The sequence below is a fragment of the Exophiala xenobiotica genome (genome assembly GCF_000835505.1).
Source record: "Exophiala xenobiotica strain CBS 118157 unplaced genomic scaffold supercont1.1, whole genome shotgun sequence".
Taxonomy (NCBI): domain Eukaryota; kingdom Fungi; phylum Ascomycota; class Eurotiomycetes; order Chaetothyriales; family Herpotrichiellaceae; genus Exophiala; species Exophiala xenobiotica.
Genome location: NW_013562494.1, coordinates 2,855,072 through 2,874,426, shown reverse-complemented (window position 1 = coordinate 2,874,426; position 19,355 = coordinate 2,855,072). Strand labels below are relative to the sequence as shown.

At 52.3% G+C, this 19,355-nt stretch overlaps 8 protein-coding genes across 9 annotated transcripts; 2 read left to right on the top strand and 6 right to left on the bottom strand.

Annotated features, from left to right (window-relative positions):
* Window positions 1–47: 47 nt before the first annotated feature.
* On the bottom strand, window positions 48–3,466 carry PV05_01123 (uncharacterized protein). The gene is made up of 3 exons (XM_013466077.1): window positions 3,099–3,466; window positions 2,328–3,046; window positions 48–2,280 (listed from the first exon to the last, which is right to left on the bottom strand). The coding sequence occupies exons 1-3, from the start codon at window positions 3,283–3,285 to the stop codon at window positions 367–369; spliced, it is 2,820 nt and encodes a 939-aa protein (XP_013321531.1). The 5' UTR covers window positions 3,286–3,466; the 3' UTR covers window positions 48–366.
* Window positions 3,467–3,572: 106 nt separating this feature from the next.
* PV05_01122 (uncharacterized protein) lies at window positions 3,573–6,535 on the bottom strand. Its single transcript, XM_013466076.1, has 2 exons — window positions 4,336–6,535; window positions 3,573–4,284 (listed from the first exon to the last, which is right to left on the bottom strand). Exons 1-2 carry the CDS (start codon window positions 5,863–5,865, stop codon window positions 3,790–3,792), a joined length of 2,025 nt encoding a protein of 674 aa, XP_013321530.1. The 5' UTR covers window positions 5,866–6,535; the 3' UTR covers window positions 3,573–3,789.
* Window positions 6,536–7,367: 832 nt separating this feature from the next.
* PV05_01121 lies at window positions 7,368–9,747 on the bottom strand. 2 transcript variants are annotated; one of them, XM_013466074.1, is made up of 2 exons: window positions 8,560–9,747; window positions 7,368–8,514 (listed from the first exon to the last, which is right to left on the bottom strand). In XM_013466074.1, the coding sequence occupies exons 1-2, from the start codon at window positions 9,400–9,402 to the stop codon at window positions 7,603–7,605; spliced, it is 1,755 nt and encodes a 584-aa protein (XP_013321528.1). In that variant the 5' UTR covers window positions 9,403–9,747; the 3' UTR covers window positions 7,368–7,602. The 2 variants fall into 2 exon arrangements, with proteins under 2 accessions (XP_013321528.1, XP_013321529.1); XM_013466075.1 differs by having other exon boundaries at window positions 7,368–9,747.
* A 1,161-nt stretch (window positions 9,748–10,908) lies between these two features.
* PV05_01120 (uncharacterized protein) lies at window positions 10,909–12,710 on the bottom strand. Its single transcript, XM_013466073.1, has 3 exons — window positions 12,631–12,710; window positions 11,773–12,444; window positions 10,909–11,697 (listed from the first exon to the last, which is right to left on the bottom strand). The coding sequence occupies exons 2-3, from the start codon at window positions 12,139–12,141 to the stop codon at window positions 11,086–11,088; spliced, it is 981 nt and encodes a 326-aa protein (XP_013321527.1). The 5' UTR covers window positions 12,142–12,444; window positions 12,631–12,710; the 3' UTR covers window positions 10,909–11,085.
* A 296-nt stretch (window positions 12,711–13,006) lies between these two features.
* PV05_01119 (uncharacterized protein) lies at window positions 13,007–13,902 on the top strand (the record flags this gene model as incomplete). The annotated part of the gene is made up of 1 exon (XM_013466072.1): window positions 13,007–13,902. Exon 1 carries the CDS (start codon window positions 13,324–13,326, stop codon window positions 13,900–13,902), a length of 579 nt encoding a protein of 192 aa, XP_013321526.1. The 5' UTR covers window positions 13,007–13,323.
* A 119-nt stretch (window positions 13,903–14,021) lies between these two features.
* On the bottom strand, window positions 14,022–16,548 carry PV05_01118 (histone deacetylase RPD3). The gene is made up of 2 exons (XM_013466071.1): window positions 15,240–16,548; window positions 14,022–15,192 (listed from the first exon to the last, which is right to left on the bottom strand). The coding sequence occupies exons 1-2, from the start codon at window positions 16,266–16,268 to the stop codon at window positions 14,173–14,175; spliced, it is 2,049 nt and encodes a 682-aa protein (XP_013321525.1). The 5' UTR covers window positions 16,269–16,548; the 3' UTR covers window positions 14,022–14,172.
* Window positions 16,549–16,716: 168 nt separating this feature from the next.
* On the top strand, window positions 16,717–18,154 carry PV05_01117 (26S proteasome regulatory subunit rpn11). The gene has a single exon (XM_013466070.1). The coding sequence runs from the start codon at window positions 16,936–16,938 to the stop codon at window positions 17,956–17,958; it is 1,023 nt and encodes a 340-aa protein (XP_013321524.1). The 5' UTR covers window positions 16,717–16,935; the 3' UTR covers window positions 17,959–18,154.
* PV05_01116 (uncharacterized protein) lies at window positions 18,140–19,232 on the bottom strand. The gene has a single exon (XM_013466069.1). The coding sequence runs from the start codon at window positions 18,987–18,989 to the stop codon at window positions 18,198–18,200; it is 792 nt and encodes a 263-aa protein (XP_013321523.1). The 5' UTR covers window positions 18,990–19,232; the 3' UTR covers window positions 18,140–18,197.
* Between the last annotated feature and the right edge of the window lie 123 nt (window positions 19,233–19,355).

Here is a 19,355-nt window from a genome sequence, read left to right as displayed (position 1 = left end):
AAACTGCTCCGCATGCGGTTTGGTTGTCCTGCGAAGCCTGCCATCATCCGCCCACCCAAAAAGTAAACCTGATGAGAGCCCTAGACCCCGGTGCCTTGGTCTGGTATTGAGTCCGATTTATGATGATAATGATATCTAGAAAATCTCTCAGGCTCGTGTCTTCATTCTGATCGTTAACAATACTTCCTCTACACTCTTCTGCTCTCCGGTCCCCGTTTCTTCAGCAAACCTCGATGTTGTCCGGTCTCGAGGGTCCCCCAACTCCCCCATGAGTTGACCTCCTGGACACCAATGTCCAGTTGTTCTCTTGGTGGATTTCTCTTCATGTTCAATACCCCTAGACTCCGACTCCCTCTTGAGCGACTCTTACGACCAGACCAGCTTCTTGATGGAATAACCCAGCTGTTCCAAGTAGCCAGTCCGCTTCTTGGCATCAGCAAGGGAAATGATGTCCTCTTGTTCCACAAGCTCACTGACTCCTTGCTCTTCGCTTTTCTCTTCAGGTCCGGTGATGGCCCGTCGGATCTCCTCGGCAATACGTCCAGCCACGGCGAGCGGCGGCTCAGTCCGTGTCTCGGTAGCGATCACTTTCATTGCCACTGTCCTTGATGACGGTGGGGACGACGGGCTAAGCCAGGACAGAATACCAGTACCGCCGTCAATGCGGCTTTGGGAATCATCCGAAACGGGTTCCACATAATTCTGCAAGGACCTGGTGTTTGTTCGAATGATACTGTCTTTGCTCGGCTGATATACCACCACGAGCCCAGCGTTGAACTCTTCTTTCATTTGCCGCTCACCAAACGTCGATGTGATGTATGTACCGTACCTGATCTTGGAAATCGAACGAAGGTCAACCTTCTCGAACGACCTCAGCTTCTCTGTCGTCCAATCAAACTTGCAGCAATATAGGGCAGCATCCGTCAAGAGCACGACCGCTTCCTCGAATGGGATTGTGCGTAAGGTGTTCTCATGAGCAGGTGTTAGCATGGTCCAGCCTTGAACAAGGTCCTCATCTGCATCCTGAATGACCTGTTTTCTGCAGTTTTCGATAGCCGCCTCGCGTATCTGTTCTATGTTGATACCCGGGTCTGCGCTCATCATGTTGCTCTCAAAGTCCTCAAATACCTTCCAAGACACGTTACCCAACAGCACGTCGATGACCGCTTGAGAGAAATAATCGTTGACCATGTTGTTATAATAACGAGTCAAAGTCAGGCTGAAGTCGTTTAACGCTCCGCGGTAATTGCGCCGTCTGGTTCGTGTAAAGTCACCCTTGAGTGCAGCGGTGGAGGCATACTGTCGCGAAATCGCATCTCCATTGTCGGCCCATAGAGTGTTGAACCAAGTCGTGGTTTCATCGTGTAGCAAGTCGATTGCAAATCCTTCCTTAGCCAGGTCTTTCTGTAGCATGTACTGCCCAAAAGCGCTCTGTGCTACATTCGTTCGGTCCAGACAGTCCATGCAATTTGTGCGAATCACACCTGATTGGGAGGTCTCGATTCCTGTGCTTGATACGGTCGTCTCTCCATACCCTTCAAGCGTAGATTCCAGCTTGTCCACGAGTTTGGACACATTCTCAAACTTCATACCACGACACTCCGCATGAAAATCGAACCACTCGAACTGGACACCATCCAGCTGGTTTGATTCCTTGAGATTGCGCACGGCCTCTTCGTATGCCTGCCCAATGTTGGTTTCTGTGCCGTGTTTGTCCACCAAGGCTGCAATTTGAACGCTCCCGTATCGACTCTTGAGGTCATGGAAATGCCTTTTCATAGCATTATCGTTCTTCGCCGCCGACTGGTGGATGATTGGAGTCGGTTTGAAAGAGTAAGGCGATTGCGAAAAGTACAAGGGGATGGAACATCGTATCTGGACAAAGGACCGAATCCTCCGCGAAGATGCCCAGTCGGGGGATGATAAAATCTGTTCGGTCTCCACAGCATTCGCACAGTTCCCTTCATCGTCGATACCCCTTCGTAGGTAGCGCAGGCCGGAGCGCTTTACTGACCGCCGAGATATCAGCGTCAACAAATAGTCCTGAGTATCACCACTGATACTAGCGAGGCCTTGTTTGGCGTGGCTGATGGCATGCTCTAGGCCAGCAGACTCCTTGTCATGCTCAGCGGAGACAATGCACGCTGAATGCGGATTTTTCGACTCGGCTTTCTGGACTGTGAAAGCTCGCTGGCCTACAAACCCCTGCAAGATTGGCATGAGGAAAGCATCCTGTTTGGAATCTAGAAATGGAGTCGCCAGGCGTCGGTTCCAGAAGTACTACACTCATCAGCAGTCTTGTCGTCCTATGATTTACCACAACGTACCAGTGGGTCTAATGTTTCCCTCGCTGGGGCCTTTGCGTTGCCGCCGAGAAGAACCAGCCGACGTGTCAGATCGAAGTCGTAGGAGAAAAAGTAGCTGCCAGATGTCAAGATCATCCTTGTGGTCTTGACGATTCGAGGTAGGGCATCGCGAATGGAATTGCTAGACATAATATGTGCAGCTTCATCCGTTTGTTTCTCTTCGTCACCTTCGCCTTGCGGCTTCGGTAGATTTGCCGCGGCGGCTGCATCCCCTTCTGCAGTCGATGATGCTGTTGGTGAACCCTGAGCCTGCTGGGGAGGTGCTGAGGAGTTAGACGTGCCAGTTTTCGCGCCTCTCCAGCCCTGCTTCGAGAACCATTGCGAAGCAAAACGCGCGTATTGACCTCGATTAGCAATGACATCTCTGACGATGCTTGTAGAGCTTGAGTTCTTCTGCTGAGTCAAAGGATGCTCAACCGGCGTCTCCGGTTCTACGTCCTTTGGTGGAGATTCGTCCTCTTCGCCTGGCTCGCTGAAATCAGAGTCGGAGTCGTTGCCCGTTGTGGATGACTCTCGCGAGGCAAGGGCAGATGTGATAGCTCGCTCGGCCTCTTTGTGGGATGACAACGGAAGAATGGCTACGTCTCGAATGACATAAACCGGCTTTCCGAAGATCTGAGCGACTTGTTCTCGTTGCGTTATGGCAATCAGAAATGTGGAAGACGCGATTGACAGGAGTCCTGCGAAATGTAAGATCTTCGTGTCGATGTTACATTGACAAGCTCAGCCTACCTATAATGCCATGGGCTTCTAACGAGGTCCCTTTCTTGCTGGCTGCATCGTCGACTTGTAGCTCCTTTACCTGGCGTCGCTTATAGTCGATCTGAATAGCCTTATGGTTTTCGGCAGAGCCATGAGCTTGGAGAACAAGCCCATCCACCGTCGCCCAGATGAGGAGTCTTCGGACTAGAGCAGGCATTTTGTTTCGTTGTCATATGAGAGATCAGTGATGGCCACTCGCGTCAACATCGTCGACTTTGAATGCAAAAAGCGGCTGAGAATGCGTGAGGATGGAGGGAACGAGACGAGGTGGAGGATTGTTTTCATGTTTCGAAATGAAGGTGCAAAGTCGTCAGGGTGGCTGATGTCATCGGATAAAATCGCCTACCCATCGTGCATCGTGCATGGTGTATCGTGCCTGCACCAAGAGCCACTAAAACTACGAATTCATGTAATGGCTGTTAGCAAGAGAATGCATCAAAGAAGACAATCAGCGGGTACAGTGATTACGGATGTCAAAGAGAAATAGTAAGAGGATGAATAGTAGAGCCAACAGTCTATTGTCGCAGGCCCATAATCACATTCAGGACCATGACAGTTGATAGGATTCTCCTTCTTTACCATAGATATCAGGTATTTTCGTTTCTCGTTATTCGTTACACTGATTTTTCAGTGTCGTCATAACAATCCGTGTCCTCGCCGTTCATGATGCGAAATCTAGACCCTGCACTTTCGCTGCCAGAAGATCTGGAAATTCAACGTGGACACCAGAATGCGCTTGCAGCTCCGAAGCCGCAGCAGCCTCCGCGGCAGCTTCCTTCTGTGTAAGTAGAGGACTGCCAGGGACAGCGTCCAATGGTGCCTCGTGCAATGCAGGTTTCTTGCTGACCGCCAGCTTGCCTGCCTTCTTCTTTTCGAGGGCGGCTTTCACCCAGTTGGCCACTTCCTTGTCTGCCGTATCAGGGGCGGCGCTTTGAGTAAATGCTGACTCAATGCCAGCCTCGGCCGCCTCTTCAGCTTCCTCGTCTTCGGAAATGGTGGGTGGCTTCATCAATGGGGCCAACCAAGCATGCCGGAGCAGCATTGCATAGGTCGGCCTGAGTCGGGGTATCTTGTTAAGACATCCACGAACGAAGTCGATTGCTGCTTCAGAATATCGGTCGGCTGGCAAATCCGGAGGATCACCATCCACAATGGCCTGTCACGTACACGTCAGCTTCACTCGCTACTTCGAATCAGCGACACTTACACTCAGCTGGCTAAAAATGTTGTCGTAAGTTTCTGGAGGATAGGGGTATCTACCGAGGGCACATTCGATGATGGTCAAGCCGAGAGACCAGATGTCGGACTGTACACTGTATGAGCCTCCGCCGGCGCCAGCCTGTGCCACACCACCGCCCGAAATTCTCTCCGGGGCCATATAGCTCTGACAGCCGATGTTCGTTTTGGCGATAGATGCGACCAAGTTACCGCTGACACCGAAATCGCAGATCTTGACCTGTCCTCGAGTGTTGACCAGGATATTGGTGGGTTTGACGTCTCGGTGGATGATATTGTGGTCATCTTTCAGGCACTTGAGACCCATGACTGTGGACAGCGTAATCTTCTTCAAGACCCCTTCGGGGACTCCGTCGCCATAAATTTTGTCGATTGAACCGCCGTCCATGTACTCGATACAAATGTAAACCGAGCCTTCCTGGAAAAAAGCACCGTAAAAGTCGATGATAAAAGGTGAAACGCAACGATGTAAGATGTCCAACTCCATGATTATTTGTGCGAATTTGGTGTCGTCGAGTTCGAGTCGGATCTCCTTCATCGCCATAACAAGGCCACTGGTCCCCGGGTCTTTGTTCTGCGCATCTGACCCTCCGTCTACGTCTTCATTCGGTACCGGTCCTGATGCCTGTCGAACCATGTTGCCTCGCAAGCCGAGGCCGGGCCTCCGCATCTTGGGCCGAGCATGTCGTACTTTGAAGACTGTCCCATAATTTCCCTTCCCTAGCTCAGCCATCGTGTCAACTTCATCGAGGGATATCGAGAAGGTACTGCCTCCTGCAAAATCGATGCCACTACCGTGAATGACGGCCTTATTCTGGAAATTCAACGTCCCTTTCTTCGTGTCTATGATGCTGGAAAATTTGTTGAATTGAGACCCGGTATCATGCTTCTCTTGCTCTTGGCCGGCGGGCTGCGGTTTTTGTGCATCGGACAGTTTCATTCCACCAGGTTTGATACCTCTCTTGGCAGCAAGCCCGCCCATCTGCATCCGAGGCTGTGGGCTGGCCATTCTAGGGGAACCCATGACAGGGGACGGGGATGATCCAAAACTGGGAGCACTTGGCCGACTTAGACCACCTGGCAACCGTAGACTGGCAGGAGAAGATGTAGGTGAAGTTGGTGAGGCTCCAGTGAGAGGGCCACCAAGGAAGCCGCCAGGACCGGCCGGCTGTTGCCCACCCCGCATAGTTTGCGTTGAAGATGGGGGAGCACCTTGCCTGGACAATGAAAATGCCTTCATCTTCGCTTGTATATCAGAGTTCAGGCCACTAGCGCGACCAGGTAGAGGTCCCGGTCGTCTCGCTGCATTGGTAGGACCGAGGGGTGCGGAGGAGGGGCTCATGGAGGAAGCCATACCACCGTCTTGAGAACTTAACGACGGTGGTTTGGGTATGGAGTCTGAGGTGGTGGTGGGAGATGTGTTTTGCGTAGACTGAGATGCTTCTCCATGGGCGCCGGGGTCTGACGGAGGAGACGGCTGCTGAGGGAGGCTGTTGTCCATGGTGACTGAGATGTGTTCTCGCAAGTGGTTGCGCAACTGCGCCGATCGCGATTGAGTTTAAGACGACATGCGAGGAATCGCGGCAAGAGGTGGAGGAATGGTCGGAGGAGGTCCGGCCTACAAGATCGCTCGAGTGGTACAAGGGAGGATAAACTGGAGGAGGGCGGAAATGAGGTGGTGTCTACAGCGAGCTGTGCTCATTCGATTGGAGGTACTGTGTGGTGGTGAGTGCTGAGCAAGCACGGGTTGGTGGCTGCAGAAGACTTCTTTTGGAGGGGCGAAAATCGAGAAAGTTCTAGTGGACTCGGTCGAGAAGGGTTGCCGCCCAAGAACTTCACCAAGCTGGATATGGTCGAGCAGTTATACTCGCAACGAAAAGAAAATATATCTTGGTGCCGCAGAAAGCTCAATCCCTTAAAGAGGATTTTGGAGGGGAAAGACTCTCGAGATGGTATGGGCCGCGATTTCCGTAAGAGGTGTTGAGATGTGTCGATCACTCGGGGATTGAGATGAAATGATGATGGAAGTTGGCTGAAGTCTACAACTCTTGCTGGGAGCAACGGGGCGCAGGGTGAAATGATTTCGGCGATGGCCTTGCAAGCAACACGAAGTGACGCTTTCAGAGAAGCTATCGGAACAAGGATGGTTTTATTGTAAAGAAAGATCGAAGCGTCGTTACGTAGCGAGGTAGGCATCAAGCAACGCAAAAAGAGATCAAATTTAGGAGACACTAACTTAGGCAGGGCTGCTCAGGGCGTTTCAGGGCAGCTGCTTGGACTGGACTGGTGACTGGTTGACAGGGTTCGGGTATGGCATTTGCTGAAAATCCCATCGACACCCCCAAAAATGATTAAGTAAGGCGGGCTCGGGGGCCGGACAGCACGCCTATTGGGCTTCGACCGTGACCGTGGTCCCTGACCACTCCGGGCCACTCCTACGAGCACCTAAGTTAACTGTGCAGTACGCAGTATACCTGACTGTGCAGTGTCGTAATGCCCAGCCAATTCCTTGGAACGAGTATGAGGGAGAATCATAGTTCCACATGTGGCTCCGCGCTCAGGCATACGTACCTAGGTACCTGAGGTAGATAGCCAACTCATGTTCGCACGGTCACTACGAGATCGAGTACCGTTACCGAGCACCCTGGTCAGTGTCCAGTCTCGGTGCGTCGATAACAAGACTGGGTAATGCTGGTTATCGTCGACCGCACGACACCGACCATACGTCATTCTTCTACTGTCACACGTCTGCACCTACGTATGAGGCTGCCCTGATAGCCAACTCCTTGCAGCATCTCTGTTGCCTTCCATCTTCCCAATGGTCCACCTTGAATTACAGAGCCGCGTGCGGTGGTCGGAATGAGCCACTGTGCCCTGCTTTGACATCGTGGTGATCCATTCCGAATCTCGACAATCCTGATACAGATGGACCAATCTAAAACAACCAGATGATGAAGACATCCCACGTGAAGGCAAAAGATTATCGTCCGCGGTACGGAGTAACTTTGAGGGAATGTGAATTGTTGGATAATAATCATGTTGGTGACTGACTCTTCATATTCGATACAGCTCACTTGTGGTACTGGCCTGTTATCCATAACCCAACTAGAAAACCAACCTGCGCCCATGCTACCGAATGACCAAGACAATGTAATTATGTGCTGCTGCTGCTTCTCTGCACTGTTGATCCCATCATCCCTGCAATAGAGCCGCCTTTGCCCTCATGCGTGTTCCTACTTTACACAGTCGCCCATTCCACAGTCTCTAGGGCAAGGAGCACCAACAACAATGTGGAGGGCAAAATCCAGATGACGTAGCTCTGGAACAAGATCCTGCTCATCAGAGTAGGGTAAACGTTGTTTTGAGTGGTGATTTGCCCAATCTGAAGAGCAACTGGGGCTCCGGATAGCAAGAATGCTACGATAACAAAGATCTTGTCGTCGACAATACTGACAGGAACGTACTTGGCGATCAAGGCGATGACAGGAGCCATGACCACGGTAGGGAGGACCATGCGAGCGATCAACGACGCATACAGCAGTTTCCGTTCTTCTTTCGGGTCAGTGATGACACCCGCTGTGTCCTTTGGTATCGTGTTCTTTGCAAGGTTGCCTCCGAGGACGACCAGAATGAGCGGGACTGCAACACCGCCGCTTTGGTCGATGGCTCGTGTCACCGAGTTGCGAACGAACGTTCCGTCATCGTAGAAAAGATGCTGCAATGTCGGGATTGAGGCAACAATGATCGCAATCAACATAGCCCAAAGAGGAGGGTTCATGAACTCCCACAGTCCTGCAAAGAACCTGCAGATTCTCGCCCATATGGCTGAGAGAGCCTTCTGAACGGGTTGCGGAAACGACTCGAAAGCTGACCTGGACGTGCATCGGATGCTGTGGGCAGTCTTCAAAGCATGGTATCTTGCCCAATTGCGGGCCTTGTTGACGTGTCCCTTGATACCACCACACTCCTCGTCGTACTTTTGGTTCTCGGGTGCTTTGAGCCAGGCGGGATAGTCAAGCTGATGATGTGGCGCCACCATCCCATTTGTAGGAGTAGGCATAAGATCCGGAGCACCATTAGGTCCATTCAGATCGCGTTGTGACGAGTTCCTTGAGGATTTGGCGGAGAATCTATTACCATCACGAGGAGTCTTCAGACCGTCAGATTTGGACGTTGTTGGGGACTCTGTCCCTACCTGAGTCTGATCATCCTCGAACTCGTCACTGCTGTCTCGTTCCTCATCGTAGCTTGGACTTAGCAAACGTCGTTGTTCGTGATCTGAATCTACATCCTCTCGGTATTCTCCTCGTCCTCTTTCGGCCTCATCGACTTGTTTGGTGCCGCCTTGTTCCACTGTGTACGCTTCTGGCGGTGCCAACAGCACGTTGTAGCCCCAGCTCCAGCGCAGCAGCTGGCCCAATTGCTGAAAAATGAGCAGATACAAGATTCCCCGAGCTGCAACTTCGTCGTCGTTGTCGTGTGGCACTTTATCCCAATGCAATCCTTTCAATGTTTTTGAGAGCGATATCACCAGGGATATGGGGAGAGAGTTGGAGTTCCCGAAGACGCCCATAGCTATGAGGAAATTCTCCTGTCTCTTCTTGAATTTGCAAAATTTTGCGATGATTCTGGCACCCAGGTATGAGACCAGCGTCTGCATGACAAAGATGGCTGGGATGATAGCCAGATCGGCCAGTTTCTCGGCTGTCAGCTGAGAGGCCAGCTTTTGAAAGATCAGGCAGGGTGTGAATAGTATGATATTCAGGTTGGCCAGGAACTTTTGTGCTTCGGCGTCGAACATGCCTTGTCTTGCCACGATGTAGCCAGGTAGGCTGACGCAGACGACCTCGAGTACGGCTTCGAAGACGAGGAGGGTGAGGTGACCGAAGTTGGGATGCCCCGAATGCGCCGGGGCCTTATTCTTGAGGATTTCGATGGCATTGCCGACCAAGGGACCTTGATCTCGAGCGACCAGCGCTCCAAGGATCTCTCGAGTTCGAAAAGAGATGGGAGTGCTGAAATAGTCGGAGAGAGGCATCTCGGTGAGAGGCTCTCAGGCCTGGAGATGGGAACAGGAGAGGCAGCAGGCGGGCGAGGTCAGTCGAGGTGGATGGGTTGGTTGAAATCAAGATACTGAAGGCTGGAGTTTCCCAGTTGTACAGTTATCTGTTTGAAATGGACCGTGTCGCCGGGCCGTGGCAGGTTGAAGTGATTGGTTGAAGCCGGTCACAGAAGCAAGGAATTCTGTGGAACAGATGGCGAAGTCAAATCGAAGCAGAGAAGGCAATTGGCATACCGGAGGAAAGGGATGCTTTGCTGCCAACTTACGAAGCACCGGGTAGGGAAGAATGGAAGAACAATACGGAGTAAGGTACTGGGAATAAGAAACCTGCGCGGGATTCTTCTACTGCGTCGTACTGCACGGAGGACTCGTTAAGACCAGAACCTGACGCGGCTTGAGGCGCCATCCAACGATCCAGTGATTGGGGGCGAGCGACCTCACAATCGTCGTCATATTAGAGCCAAGACGCGCCATCAGCACCAAACCCTTGAATTCCTGTTGCCTCGACACCCATTCCTAATTGCAAGCTCCAGGGAGCATGATGGAGCTAAGAGATCTAGTACAAGGCTTATTATCATCCTTAGGTTTATTAACCGTGAGTTGGAATTCGAATCACGCAGGCAGATCTCCGATGCAGCTTCACAGACGGGCTTTCACAGGGCTGGGCGCCGAGCTGGAGAGTCAAGAACATCCTCCAAGATGTCTCCCATTATTGGTGTACCACTCTCCTCTGGACCTTGCTTGGAGCTTATTTACATACAGGCTTCGGGACCCGTCCTCGCTTGTGAGCTCAACCCCTGGCTATACCGCCTGGCAACCTCGCCTTGCCATCTGTATCGACAGTATGACTGGCATACATCGCTCCATTATTACGGCGCGCAGGTCGTCACCAGGAGCTTCGATGGTCACAATTACCGGGCCGAAGTCAAGTAACACTGTACGGGGTACTAACGCAGCTACTCGTATCTCCAGCTCGTCAATCCCGCACCCGCGGCTGCTCCACGCCGTTGTCGGCTAACCCATCCGTGAAGGTCAGCCGGCATGAATGTCCGGGGTATTCTTCAGGGCCTGAGGCTTCAAGAGAAGGTTCATCTTCGCGAAGTCATACGCATGAAGGATGACCAGAACAATGCCTTATGTTAACCATTTCCTGGAGATTCGTATCCCGAAGGCCCAAATTCGGCAGACAAACATGACACTGGCACGAATGCGAGACTTCCGGACAGCATGTCAGTGCATGTGCACGAAGATCATGATGGACGCATACAAGCCTCGCCGAATTGACTATGCAGAAAGAGCCGATAAGTCCCCGCATCTCTTGAAACAATTCACAGCAATACATATTGATAGGATTAATAGGGGACATCTCCCAACAGTGGGAGATATCCTGCTACATATACTATCTAATAGCAAACAAGTATCCTCCTTTGCCATGAGGCATGTTTGCATACAAACAATACCACAAAGAGGATGTAGAAGTACTCAGAGGCCTGACAATCAACTAATTCTTATGATAACCTATGTCATTCCGTCGTTTACCTTTGAGGCCATGCCTCTTCTACCAGATGAATGTCGTTCCTTCGTCCCCCGAGTGCTCTCCTCCGCCAATGGCTCTCCCCCCCTTTAGCTTGCATCCACATCGAGATTTGCTTGATGGCCCTATCTAAAAAACAGCCTTTCCTCAGGCGGGGGCGCTCCATGTTCTCCTCCCCCTCCCTGATATCTCCCCATGCCGCCAGTGCCTTTCGGAGGAAGGGGTGGTGGTGGCGGCATCATGTCAGGCCTCATATGAGGGCCGACACTTCTTGTGCGACCGTCACGGGTTGTATACTTATGACGCGGGTTGGGATTTCCCCTCTGGATATCGTGCCTCGATGCACGGGTCGAATACTTGCCCCCTCTCCCGTCGTCATATGTCGGGCCGCGACCATCTCCTCCTCTGCTCAGTCTCCCTCGTGAGCTTGAACCACCAGCACCGCCACTCCCTGATGGATCCGATGGATCTGTCATTTGTCCGTATCTTGAGGGGACATCGGTAGGCTGCCCCGTCGCTCCGTCGGTACGGGGGAATCCGGGATAATCTCTGTAACGGCTTGCGCCGGGATCAAGGCCTTGCCGTGCTTGCACCCCCTGCCTGGATGATTGTGCAGGATAGCGAGGATCCGTGGCTTCCTGGATCCTGGAAGCTCCTGGAGCATATGAACTATCGCCAGTCGTCGTTCCCAGATCGTTTGCGTTCCTGTTCATTGCGAGGACTTGGGGTCGGAAGTGCTGTTCCCACTCGTAGTTAGCAAGGCACGTCGACCACCTCTGTCAAACTTGGATGAAAAGACTACTGAAACCCACACTGTCCATTGCGTGCTGCCTTGCAACCATTGAAAGCGCGTTGGTCGTCATCTCGCTCTCCTCTGTCCCACCGTGACTGAAAGGATCCTTGATCTGCTCAGGATGTTGCGGGTCTGCTCTTATGCGCATGCCCTCTCGGAACTGACCGTACGAGCCAGGGTATTGGCTCTCCGGAGCTGGGACAGTCGATCTAGCGTAATGCTGTCCCCGCGTGTCAGGCTCCCATGGGCCCCGATTTTGGCCGCCCTGACCCGGACGAGGCTGAGATGGTTGGTCTGGTGGTGGTCCTCCGCGCCCAAAAGGGGTATTGTACCCAGGTTGGAGTCCGTCACCTCTTCCACTTCTTCCATTTCCGTAGGGGCCTGACATGTTGGCTGTAGATCGAAAGTTCCGAGACTAGGGAAATCTGTTTCTGGTGATCTTTGCTTGGTGGGCGCCTCCGTCGTAGATATAATGTGCGCTGCAGTCAGGGTCTTTGGGTGGATGTTGGAGTCGAGGAGGGAGCGGACGACATGGAGAGACTATATACTGCTTCCAAGCCGTCACCAGTTCTGTGTCGTAGTTGATATTCGTAGCGCTTCGACGATCCCCAAGAATAGCGACGTGGTGGCCGAAAGGCCGCTTGTTCTGCCCTCACAGGCTGCCAGTCCAGGCCACTGCATTGCGACATCTCTGCACTTTGTCAGTGGTTGCATATTTGCTGTTGAGCCATTGTCCAGGTGAAAATGTTGGATACAAGCCACGTAGCTGGCCCGGCGCGATTGTAGGACGGCCGTGGCGCGACGGATTTGCTTCTTGCACAGATCTTCGAAAGTGGGCGTCCCACAAAGGCACATGAGGGCTGTTGGTTGTACTGACCATGAAGCAATCCGCGTAGGATTGCGCGTAGGATTGATGACGAAGCCATCCTAAGCGGAATGTTTGCCAGAGCAAAGCCGGGCTCCCCATACTACGATAAGGCAGATTCAGGCAAGCTGGCATAAGGTCACTGTGCTCACGGCCTAGTCCGCGCGACTCACCGTCGGTGGTGATGATAAGCATATTGCTAGCATGGGTAACCAGGACCTCAGAAGGTCGTTGTACGAGTAGATGGAGTGGTTATGTGAGAGAAACGACGCCATTCCAAGCTTGCTGTAGCGCCTTGACGGCCAGGCCAGCAACGCCCGCCTAGCGTCCTGTGGTGGATGTTGCTGTATATTATTGTAAACCAGATCGCATACCTAGGAGTACTACTGTACGATGTAGCAAAGCTACTCCCTAATTGCTGATTCAGGCCTCAAGGAGGAGAACCAAGAAGCAGCTCAACCTAGGAGCACTGGCCTTGCGTCCCAGTGAAAGTTCACTTGAGGATGAGTTTGTAGTAAGCCTCAGAGGACGAATTCGGTGAGCCGGAAAATGATAAAGGAGAAGAGTACCACGGTGTTGGCAGAGGCCTCTCGTTGCAGCCGAGCCCGTATCAAGTAAGTTGTCATTCACAAGTTCTTTACTTCTCTTCAGTCCACTTCAATCTCTTTCACCACGCCCCCTTTTAGCGCCTTTTCCAGTTCGAAAATGAATTCAGGCTACGATCCACAGAGTGCGAACTCTCAAATGGTCCCTAGTCAGTCCGATGAGCAGGACGATAGCTACCAGCAGAGCGGAGGACAGGACGACCAAGCTATGTCGAAAATGCATCCTGGTAACGACGTGTACGGGAACGAGAATCAGGGCGACGACGATGAGGACCTTTGGTCCTGCCATAGCGAGTCATGCTCGGATACCGATGACGAGGAGGAGGAGGATGAAGGAGGACAAGATGGGTGGGGTGGAGATGAGCAGGATGGAACAGACCCGGAGAATGAACAAGAAGACGATGGAACAGATCCTGCAATCGAACCAGGGGAGGATGGGACAGACTCTGCGAACGCACAAGGCGGGGATGTGGACCAGGAGGATGAAGACGATCTCAATGATGAAGGGGTCTATGACTACCAGCATGACCAGGATTATGATCCCGACCAAGCTCACTACGGCGGAGGCCACGAGGGGGCCCACGAGGGGGGCCACGACGGAGGGCAGTATGGAGGCCACGAAGGAGAACAGTACGGAGGGCAGCTCGGGGGACAGGACGACGACGGAGGACAATACTGATACACGACCTAGGCAATTCTCTCAGCAAGGATTGCTAAGGCTGCGATTCATGCTTGAGCATTTGCTAGTCTTGTCAAGGAGGCAGCTATCAGCGCCGACTCGTGCACGCTGGCTGAACGGCGAACATATGTCAATAATTCTCATGACGCTTAGCACAGACTACATATACAGGGCGCCTTCTTGAATCTCATAAAATGCAAAAGAGCATCCTCACGGACGGCGCCAGGCTTCTGGGCCGAATGTTGGCCGGAGTTTCAGTCCCAAGCTGTCCTACAGCTCGTCCTCGGGCCTTCCATCAGTCTCAGCCCTCGCAACCGCCTCGGTCCTAGCTTCCCCTTCTGCATTGACCGCTTCTCTCTCCATACGCCCTTCCTCTTGTGCTTTCGCCACTTCATCATCACCGGTGACTTCCTGTTTGATCGCTGCTTCCTCTATACTGGCGCCAGTGGCATCTGGCTCGGTGGTAGCTGTCGCTGTCAGAGTTACAGCAGCCGGGTCTACCATAGCAGCTTCCCCTTCAGTTGCTGTCAGCGCAGTATCACCAGATGTCGTTGCAAGCTGCTCGGCTTCTTGCGCAGGTGGTGATTCCGGTGGTGTCTGCTGTTGTTGTGCTTGTGGCTGAACGGTGATGGTCGATTCTTCCTCCGCGAGAAGAGCATCAGCTGCACTCGTCGGCGCAGATCCTTCTGCGTCTGCGTCGCCCATCTCGATGTCGTCATCGGCAGCAGGAGCACTAGGTGAATGTTGACCTGACACTGCAGCAGAACCATTCATATCTGCAGCGCTTGGGCTCGGAATTAGGTTGATCTTTTCGTCCAATTCGTCCACATTCATCTCGTCCGCATCGTCAGGGAGACTCGATCCCTGCTGTGGCGTGTCGATTCCGCTACCCGTCTCCATTCCTGAATCATTGCCTCCCACGTCCATGATATGACGGTAATTCACCATGATGCGGCGTTTTCTACTGCCTGCGTGACCATCCATGGCTTCCATCGCCTCATCTTCGCTGTCAGAGAGTTCACCATTCTTCTCAACGTACTTGTCAGCTTTGCGTTGTGACATTCTACTGTCTGCATTCTGATCTTCATCGAGGTCGTCTAGAGCGGCTTCATCTTCGTCATTCATGCCAAGTGACTCGCGTGGCACGTCAGTCATCTGTACCGATGGCGCATGAGCCGTTCTCTTGAGGTTTTCCAGGACTTGCGTCAGAATCTTCTCAAGATATTCTTTCGAGTTAGCATTGTCCATGTTGGATGGTCGTACATCAAGTTCGTAGTCAGGCGCGTAGTACTGTTTTCAGTCAGATAAATTTCACGCCATCGCAGAAGAGTGCTTACCTCGTAATAGTCATTGTATGGCAGATTGGGCGTCATGGGTTCTCCGACAAGAGTTCCTGTCTCAAATGCCCACGTTCTCGCAACGTTTCTCATCGTGTATCCACCGCCACCAAGGATCAGTGTGGGCAGGTTGAAGGATTTGACAAACCGGACGCAATTCGCATGACCCTTCATACTGAGGTTAAAACAACCGAGGCGATCGCCAGACAAAGAGTCACCACCACATTGCAACACAACGGCTGCAGGTTGATAGTGTTCCATAGTGGCTCGGATCACAGGCTCAAAAATGCCCTTGTAAGAAGAGTCATCGATTCCATCACGAAGAGGGAAGTTGACAGCATAATGTTTGCCCAAGCCCACGCCGATATCTCTAAGTTCGCCTGTGCCAGGGAAATACTCTCCGTACTTGTGAAAAGACACGGTCATGACTCTGTCGGTGGTGTAGAAAGCTTCCTCAACTCCATCTCCATGGTGGACATCGATGTCGATGTAGAGTACCCTCTTGTGAAATCTTAGCAGTTCGATTATACCTAAGACGATGTCATTGACATAGCAAAAGCCACTGGCCTCGCTCTTTTTTGCGTGATGCAGACCCCCTGCCCAGTTGATCGCGATATCTGCTTTTTGCCTGTTCAATCTTGCTGCCCCTTCCATTGACCCGCCGGCACTTATGCCACAGAATTCGAAAAGCCCGTCAAACACGGGGCAATCGTCTCCAACGTTGTATTTCTGTTGTTCTTTCTGGTAAGAGTCCATGTTGTCTGGTGTCACCTTCGCCAGAAAGTCGATGTACTCGTCTGTGTGGAACTGGGTCATTTCGTATTTTGTAGCAGGCTTCGCTCGATAGATCTCCATCTTTTTGTAGAGACCATAGTTCATGACAAGTGAGTGCGCCAGTCGTATTCGGTGAGGTTTCATGGGATGACCTGAGACATATGCGTAGTTGCCGACATCTGAATCGTAGAAGTATGCCACCCGCTTTTTGCTGTCATCCCGCAATTTCGGGGGATCAACAGGAGCGAACGACATGGCACTGTCGCGCAGTGCGCTATATCAATGACTGCTCAGAAGGTAGGTATGTTTGACGATGATATGTGTGCAAAACTTGCTGGTGAAGTGTGGGACGCTTGGTTCCTGCGGGACTGCGGCGCAGGGTGTCTTTTGTGTGAGTCTGCCGAGGTAAAGGAGGGAGAGAAACGGCTTGAGAGTAGGAGAGAGATATGCTAACAATCGGATTGTATTGAGAGCGTGAAGATCGTGGTAAAGCAAATGACAGGATGAGTGCAGAACAATGGCGGATCAGGTATATATCGACTTCAGAACAACCTAAAGTTCATCGCATCTGAAAGAAGCATCTCCAACATGAAGGTGGAGGAATGCAGTCAAACAGGGCAACTTACCCGGAACGCCCCCCGTGCCTACCGTGCCCTAACAACTTAACGCAGGCCAGGCGGCGAGCAACTTACGCGAGCCGGAGCTGCGCTGCGCTGCAGTCGTCAAGAAATCAAATCACTGCAAGAGCACTCATCAACCACTGTCACTCCTCAACTGCAGTCCTTCTGGCTCACCAGATACTTGTCTTCTTTCCACACTCTAGCCGCTCGATCAGACGAACCCATCGGTCTCTTTGGCGCAGTACGCCACAAACCCTCAATCCTCTTGCCATCTCCGTCCTCCCTTCTCTCCATAATCTAGAATGGACCGTTTCAACCGCATGCTCGCAGCCGCCTCGGGCATGGGAATGCCTGGCGCCGCGCCCGGCCAGGACACCAACCTCGTCGACAACTCCGAGACTGTGTACATTTCCTCGCTCGCCCTGCTCAAGATGCTACGGCATGGGCGCGCCGGTGTGCCGATGGAGGTAATGGGTCTTATGTTGGGCGAATTCGTCGATGATTTCACCGTACGGGTTGTCGATGTCTTTGCCATGCCGCAGTCAGGAACATCGGTCTCTGTCGAATCCGTCGACCCCGTCTTCCAGACCAAGATGATGGACATGCTGCGCCAGACAGGGCGGCCAGAGACCGTCGTCGGCTGGTACCATTCTCACCCGGGCTTTGGATGCTGGCTCTCGAGCGTCGACATCAACACGCAACAGTCTTTCGAGCAACTCACACCCCGCGCCGTCGCCGTCGTCGTAGACCCGATACAGTCCGTCAAGGGCAAGGTCGTGATCGATGCCTTCCGGCTTATCAATCCGCAGACAATGATGATGGGACAAGAGCCGCGCCAAACTACGTCGAACTTGGGACACCTCAACAAGCCATCAATTCAAGCGCTCATTCACGGGTTGAACAGACATTACTACAGCATAGGCATCCAATATCGCAAGACGGGGTTGGAAGAGAATATGTTGATGAATTTGCACAAGGAGCCGTGGACCGAGGGCCTGGAACTGCCTCATAGCTTTGGTGGTGAGCGGAAACGGAATGAGGAAGGTCTGAAACAGCTTGTTCATCTTGCCGAGGGCTATGAGCGCAGAGTCAGGGAAGAGAATGAGTTGACGCCCGAGCAGCTGAAGACACGATATGTCGGCAAGGTAGATCCGAAGAAGCACATTGAGGACGTGGGCCAGCGGTTGATCGAAGACAACATTGTAGCTGTGTCGAGACAAGCCATTGACAAGGAAGCCAGTGTAGCGAAAAAGGCACTCCAAGCAAACGGCCATGGGCAGTCGAACGGTGGAGACGGTCTCATGGATGTGGACGAGGAGCTATGAGTCAGGACGCGGAGGTGTCGACTGGGCTCAAATGTGTAACTTGTATCTACAGATATCATGGCATGCATGGCGTTTGGCTGCATAGAAGGGCTAACCACGGCTGGGATCTGCCTGCAGATATTGCATGGGCTGCACTGCACGCAAAGTAGTGAATCCGAGAGGCAAATACTTTGAAAATACGTATGTTCGGCAAACATTGTCTCATTGTTCATTATTTCGTGGAAAATCATAATGCATAATCAGACCCAGAAGAGCATCTTGAGTCCTTCCGAAGTAGCAACAGGCTTTGTAGGCCCCAATGTCCACGTCTTACCCTTGGCTTCAGCCTCAGCCAGTAGTCGAGACACCAAAGGCCCTGTCGTCTCGATGCCAGGATTGCCATCAACCTCGATGTGTTGAAGATGTGGCATAACCGCCAGAACAGCCCGGAGCAGGTCACCGCAGAAGTCGGTATAGAAGTTAAATGAAATCCGGTACTTCTCGTACGTGGGCAGGCTTGGGTCGCACTGCACAAACAACTTGAGAGTCTGCACGGCAGATAATTTCCCTAGTCGTTTCGCCAGGAGTTTACTGACCCGCCACGTCTTCGGTGGATTCGTCCAGCTTGAGCCTATCACCATTTCTAGCTTGGTTACCATAGACCTGTACATGGGTCGTAATTCCTGGATGAGAGGAGCAGGTGTAAAGTCCTGCAGAGGGAAAATTCTAAAGCTCAATGAGCTGTATAGAATGTATGAGGCCTCCTGGTGCATCCGTCTGTTGACCATGAGAATTGACGTACGGCTTTTCTTCCGACCGTCGATTCCTCTGTAACTAGCACCACGGAAAAGAATCAGACTGTAGATCTTGTTACGGATCTCTCCCGGTAGGTCGAAGAACTTAAACAGCCCTCCTGGCAAAGACAGCTCATTAGGGTCTGCCGACGCAGATTTGTGCTCATCCTTGTCTCTCTTCAAGCCCTTTTTTGATTTCAAGCGATCTTCGGGAATTGGAAAGGCGTTGACAAGGCCAGCTCGCCAGGACGGCGGCATTTGGTGGTTTCAGAGAGGAGTAAGATGGAGAGACCAAGTGCCTGCGACTGGACTCGGCGTTCATGCACTCATTGTGACTGAAGGGCGGCGCAGGAATGGGTGGGATGTTGCGTCCTTACGGGGCGAAGAGATCATGGGCGAACCTCTCTTGCGCTCTTGAGGAGAACGGCGGTTATTACTCTCCCGAGCTAATACAATCCCTCGAACATAGAATGACTGTGATCGGCGGATCAAATTTCTCGGTGCAACTTTCTTTGTTGAGAAAAGAAGAAGAAGAAGAAAGAAGAAGATCAAAGAGACGAGGCAAAAGAGTTACTCCGCTCGATTCTGCCAAGGCAAGAGGGCCGAGCGCAGGACGACGAAAGA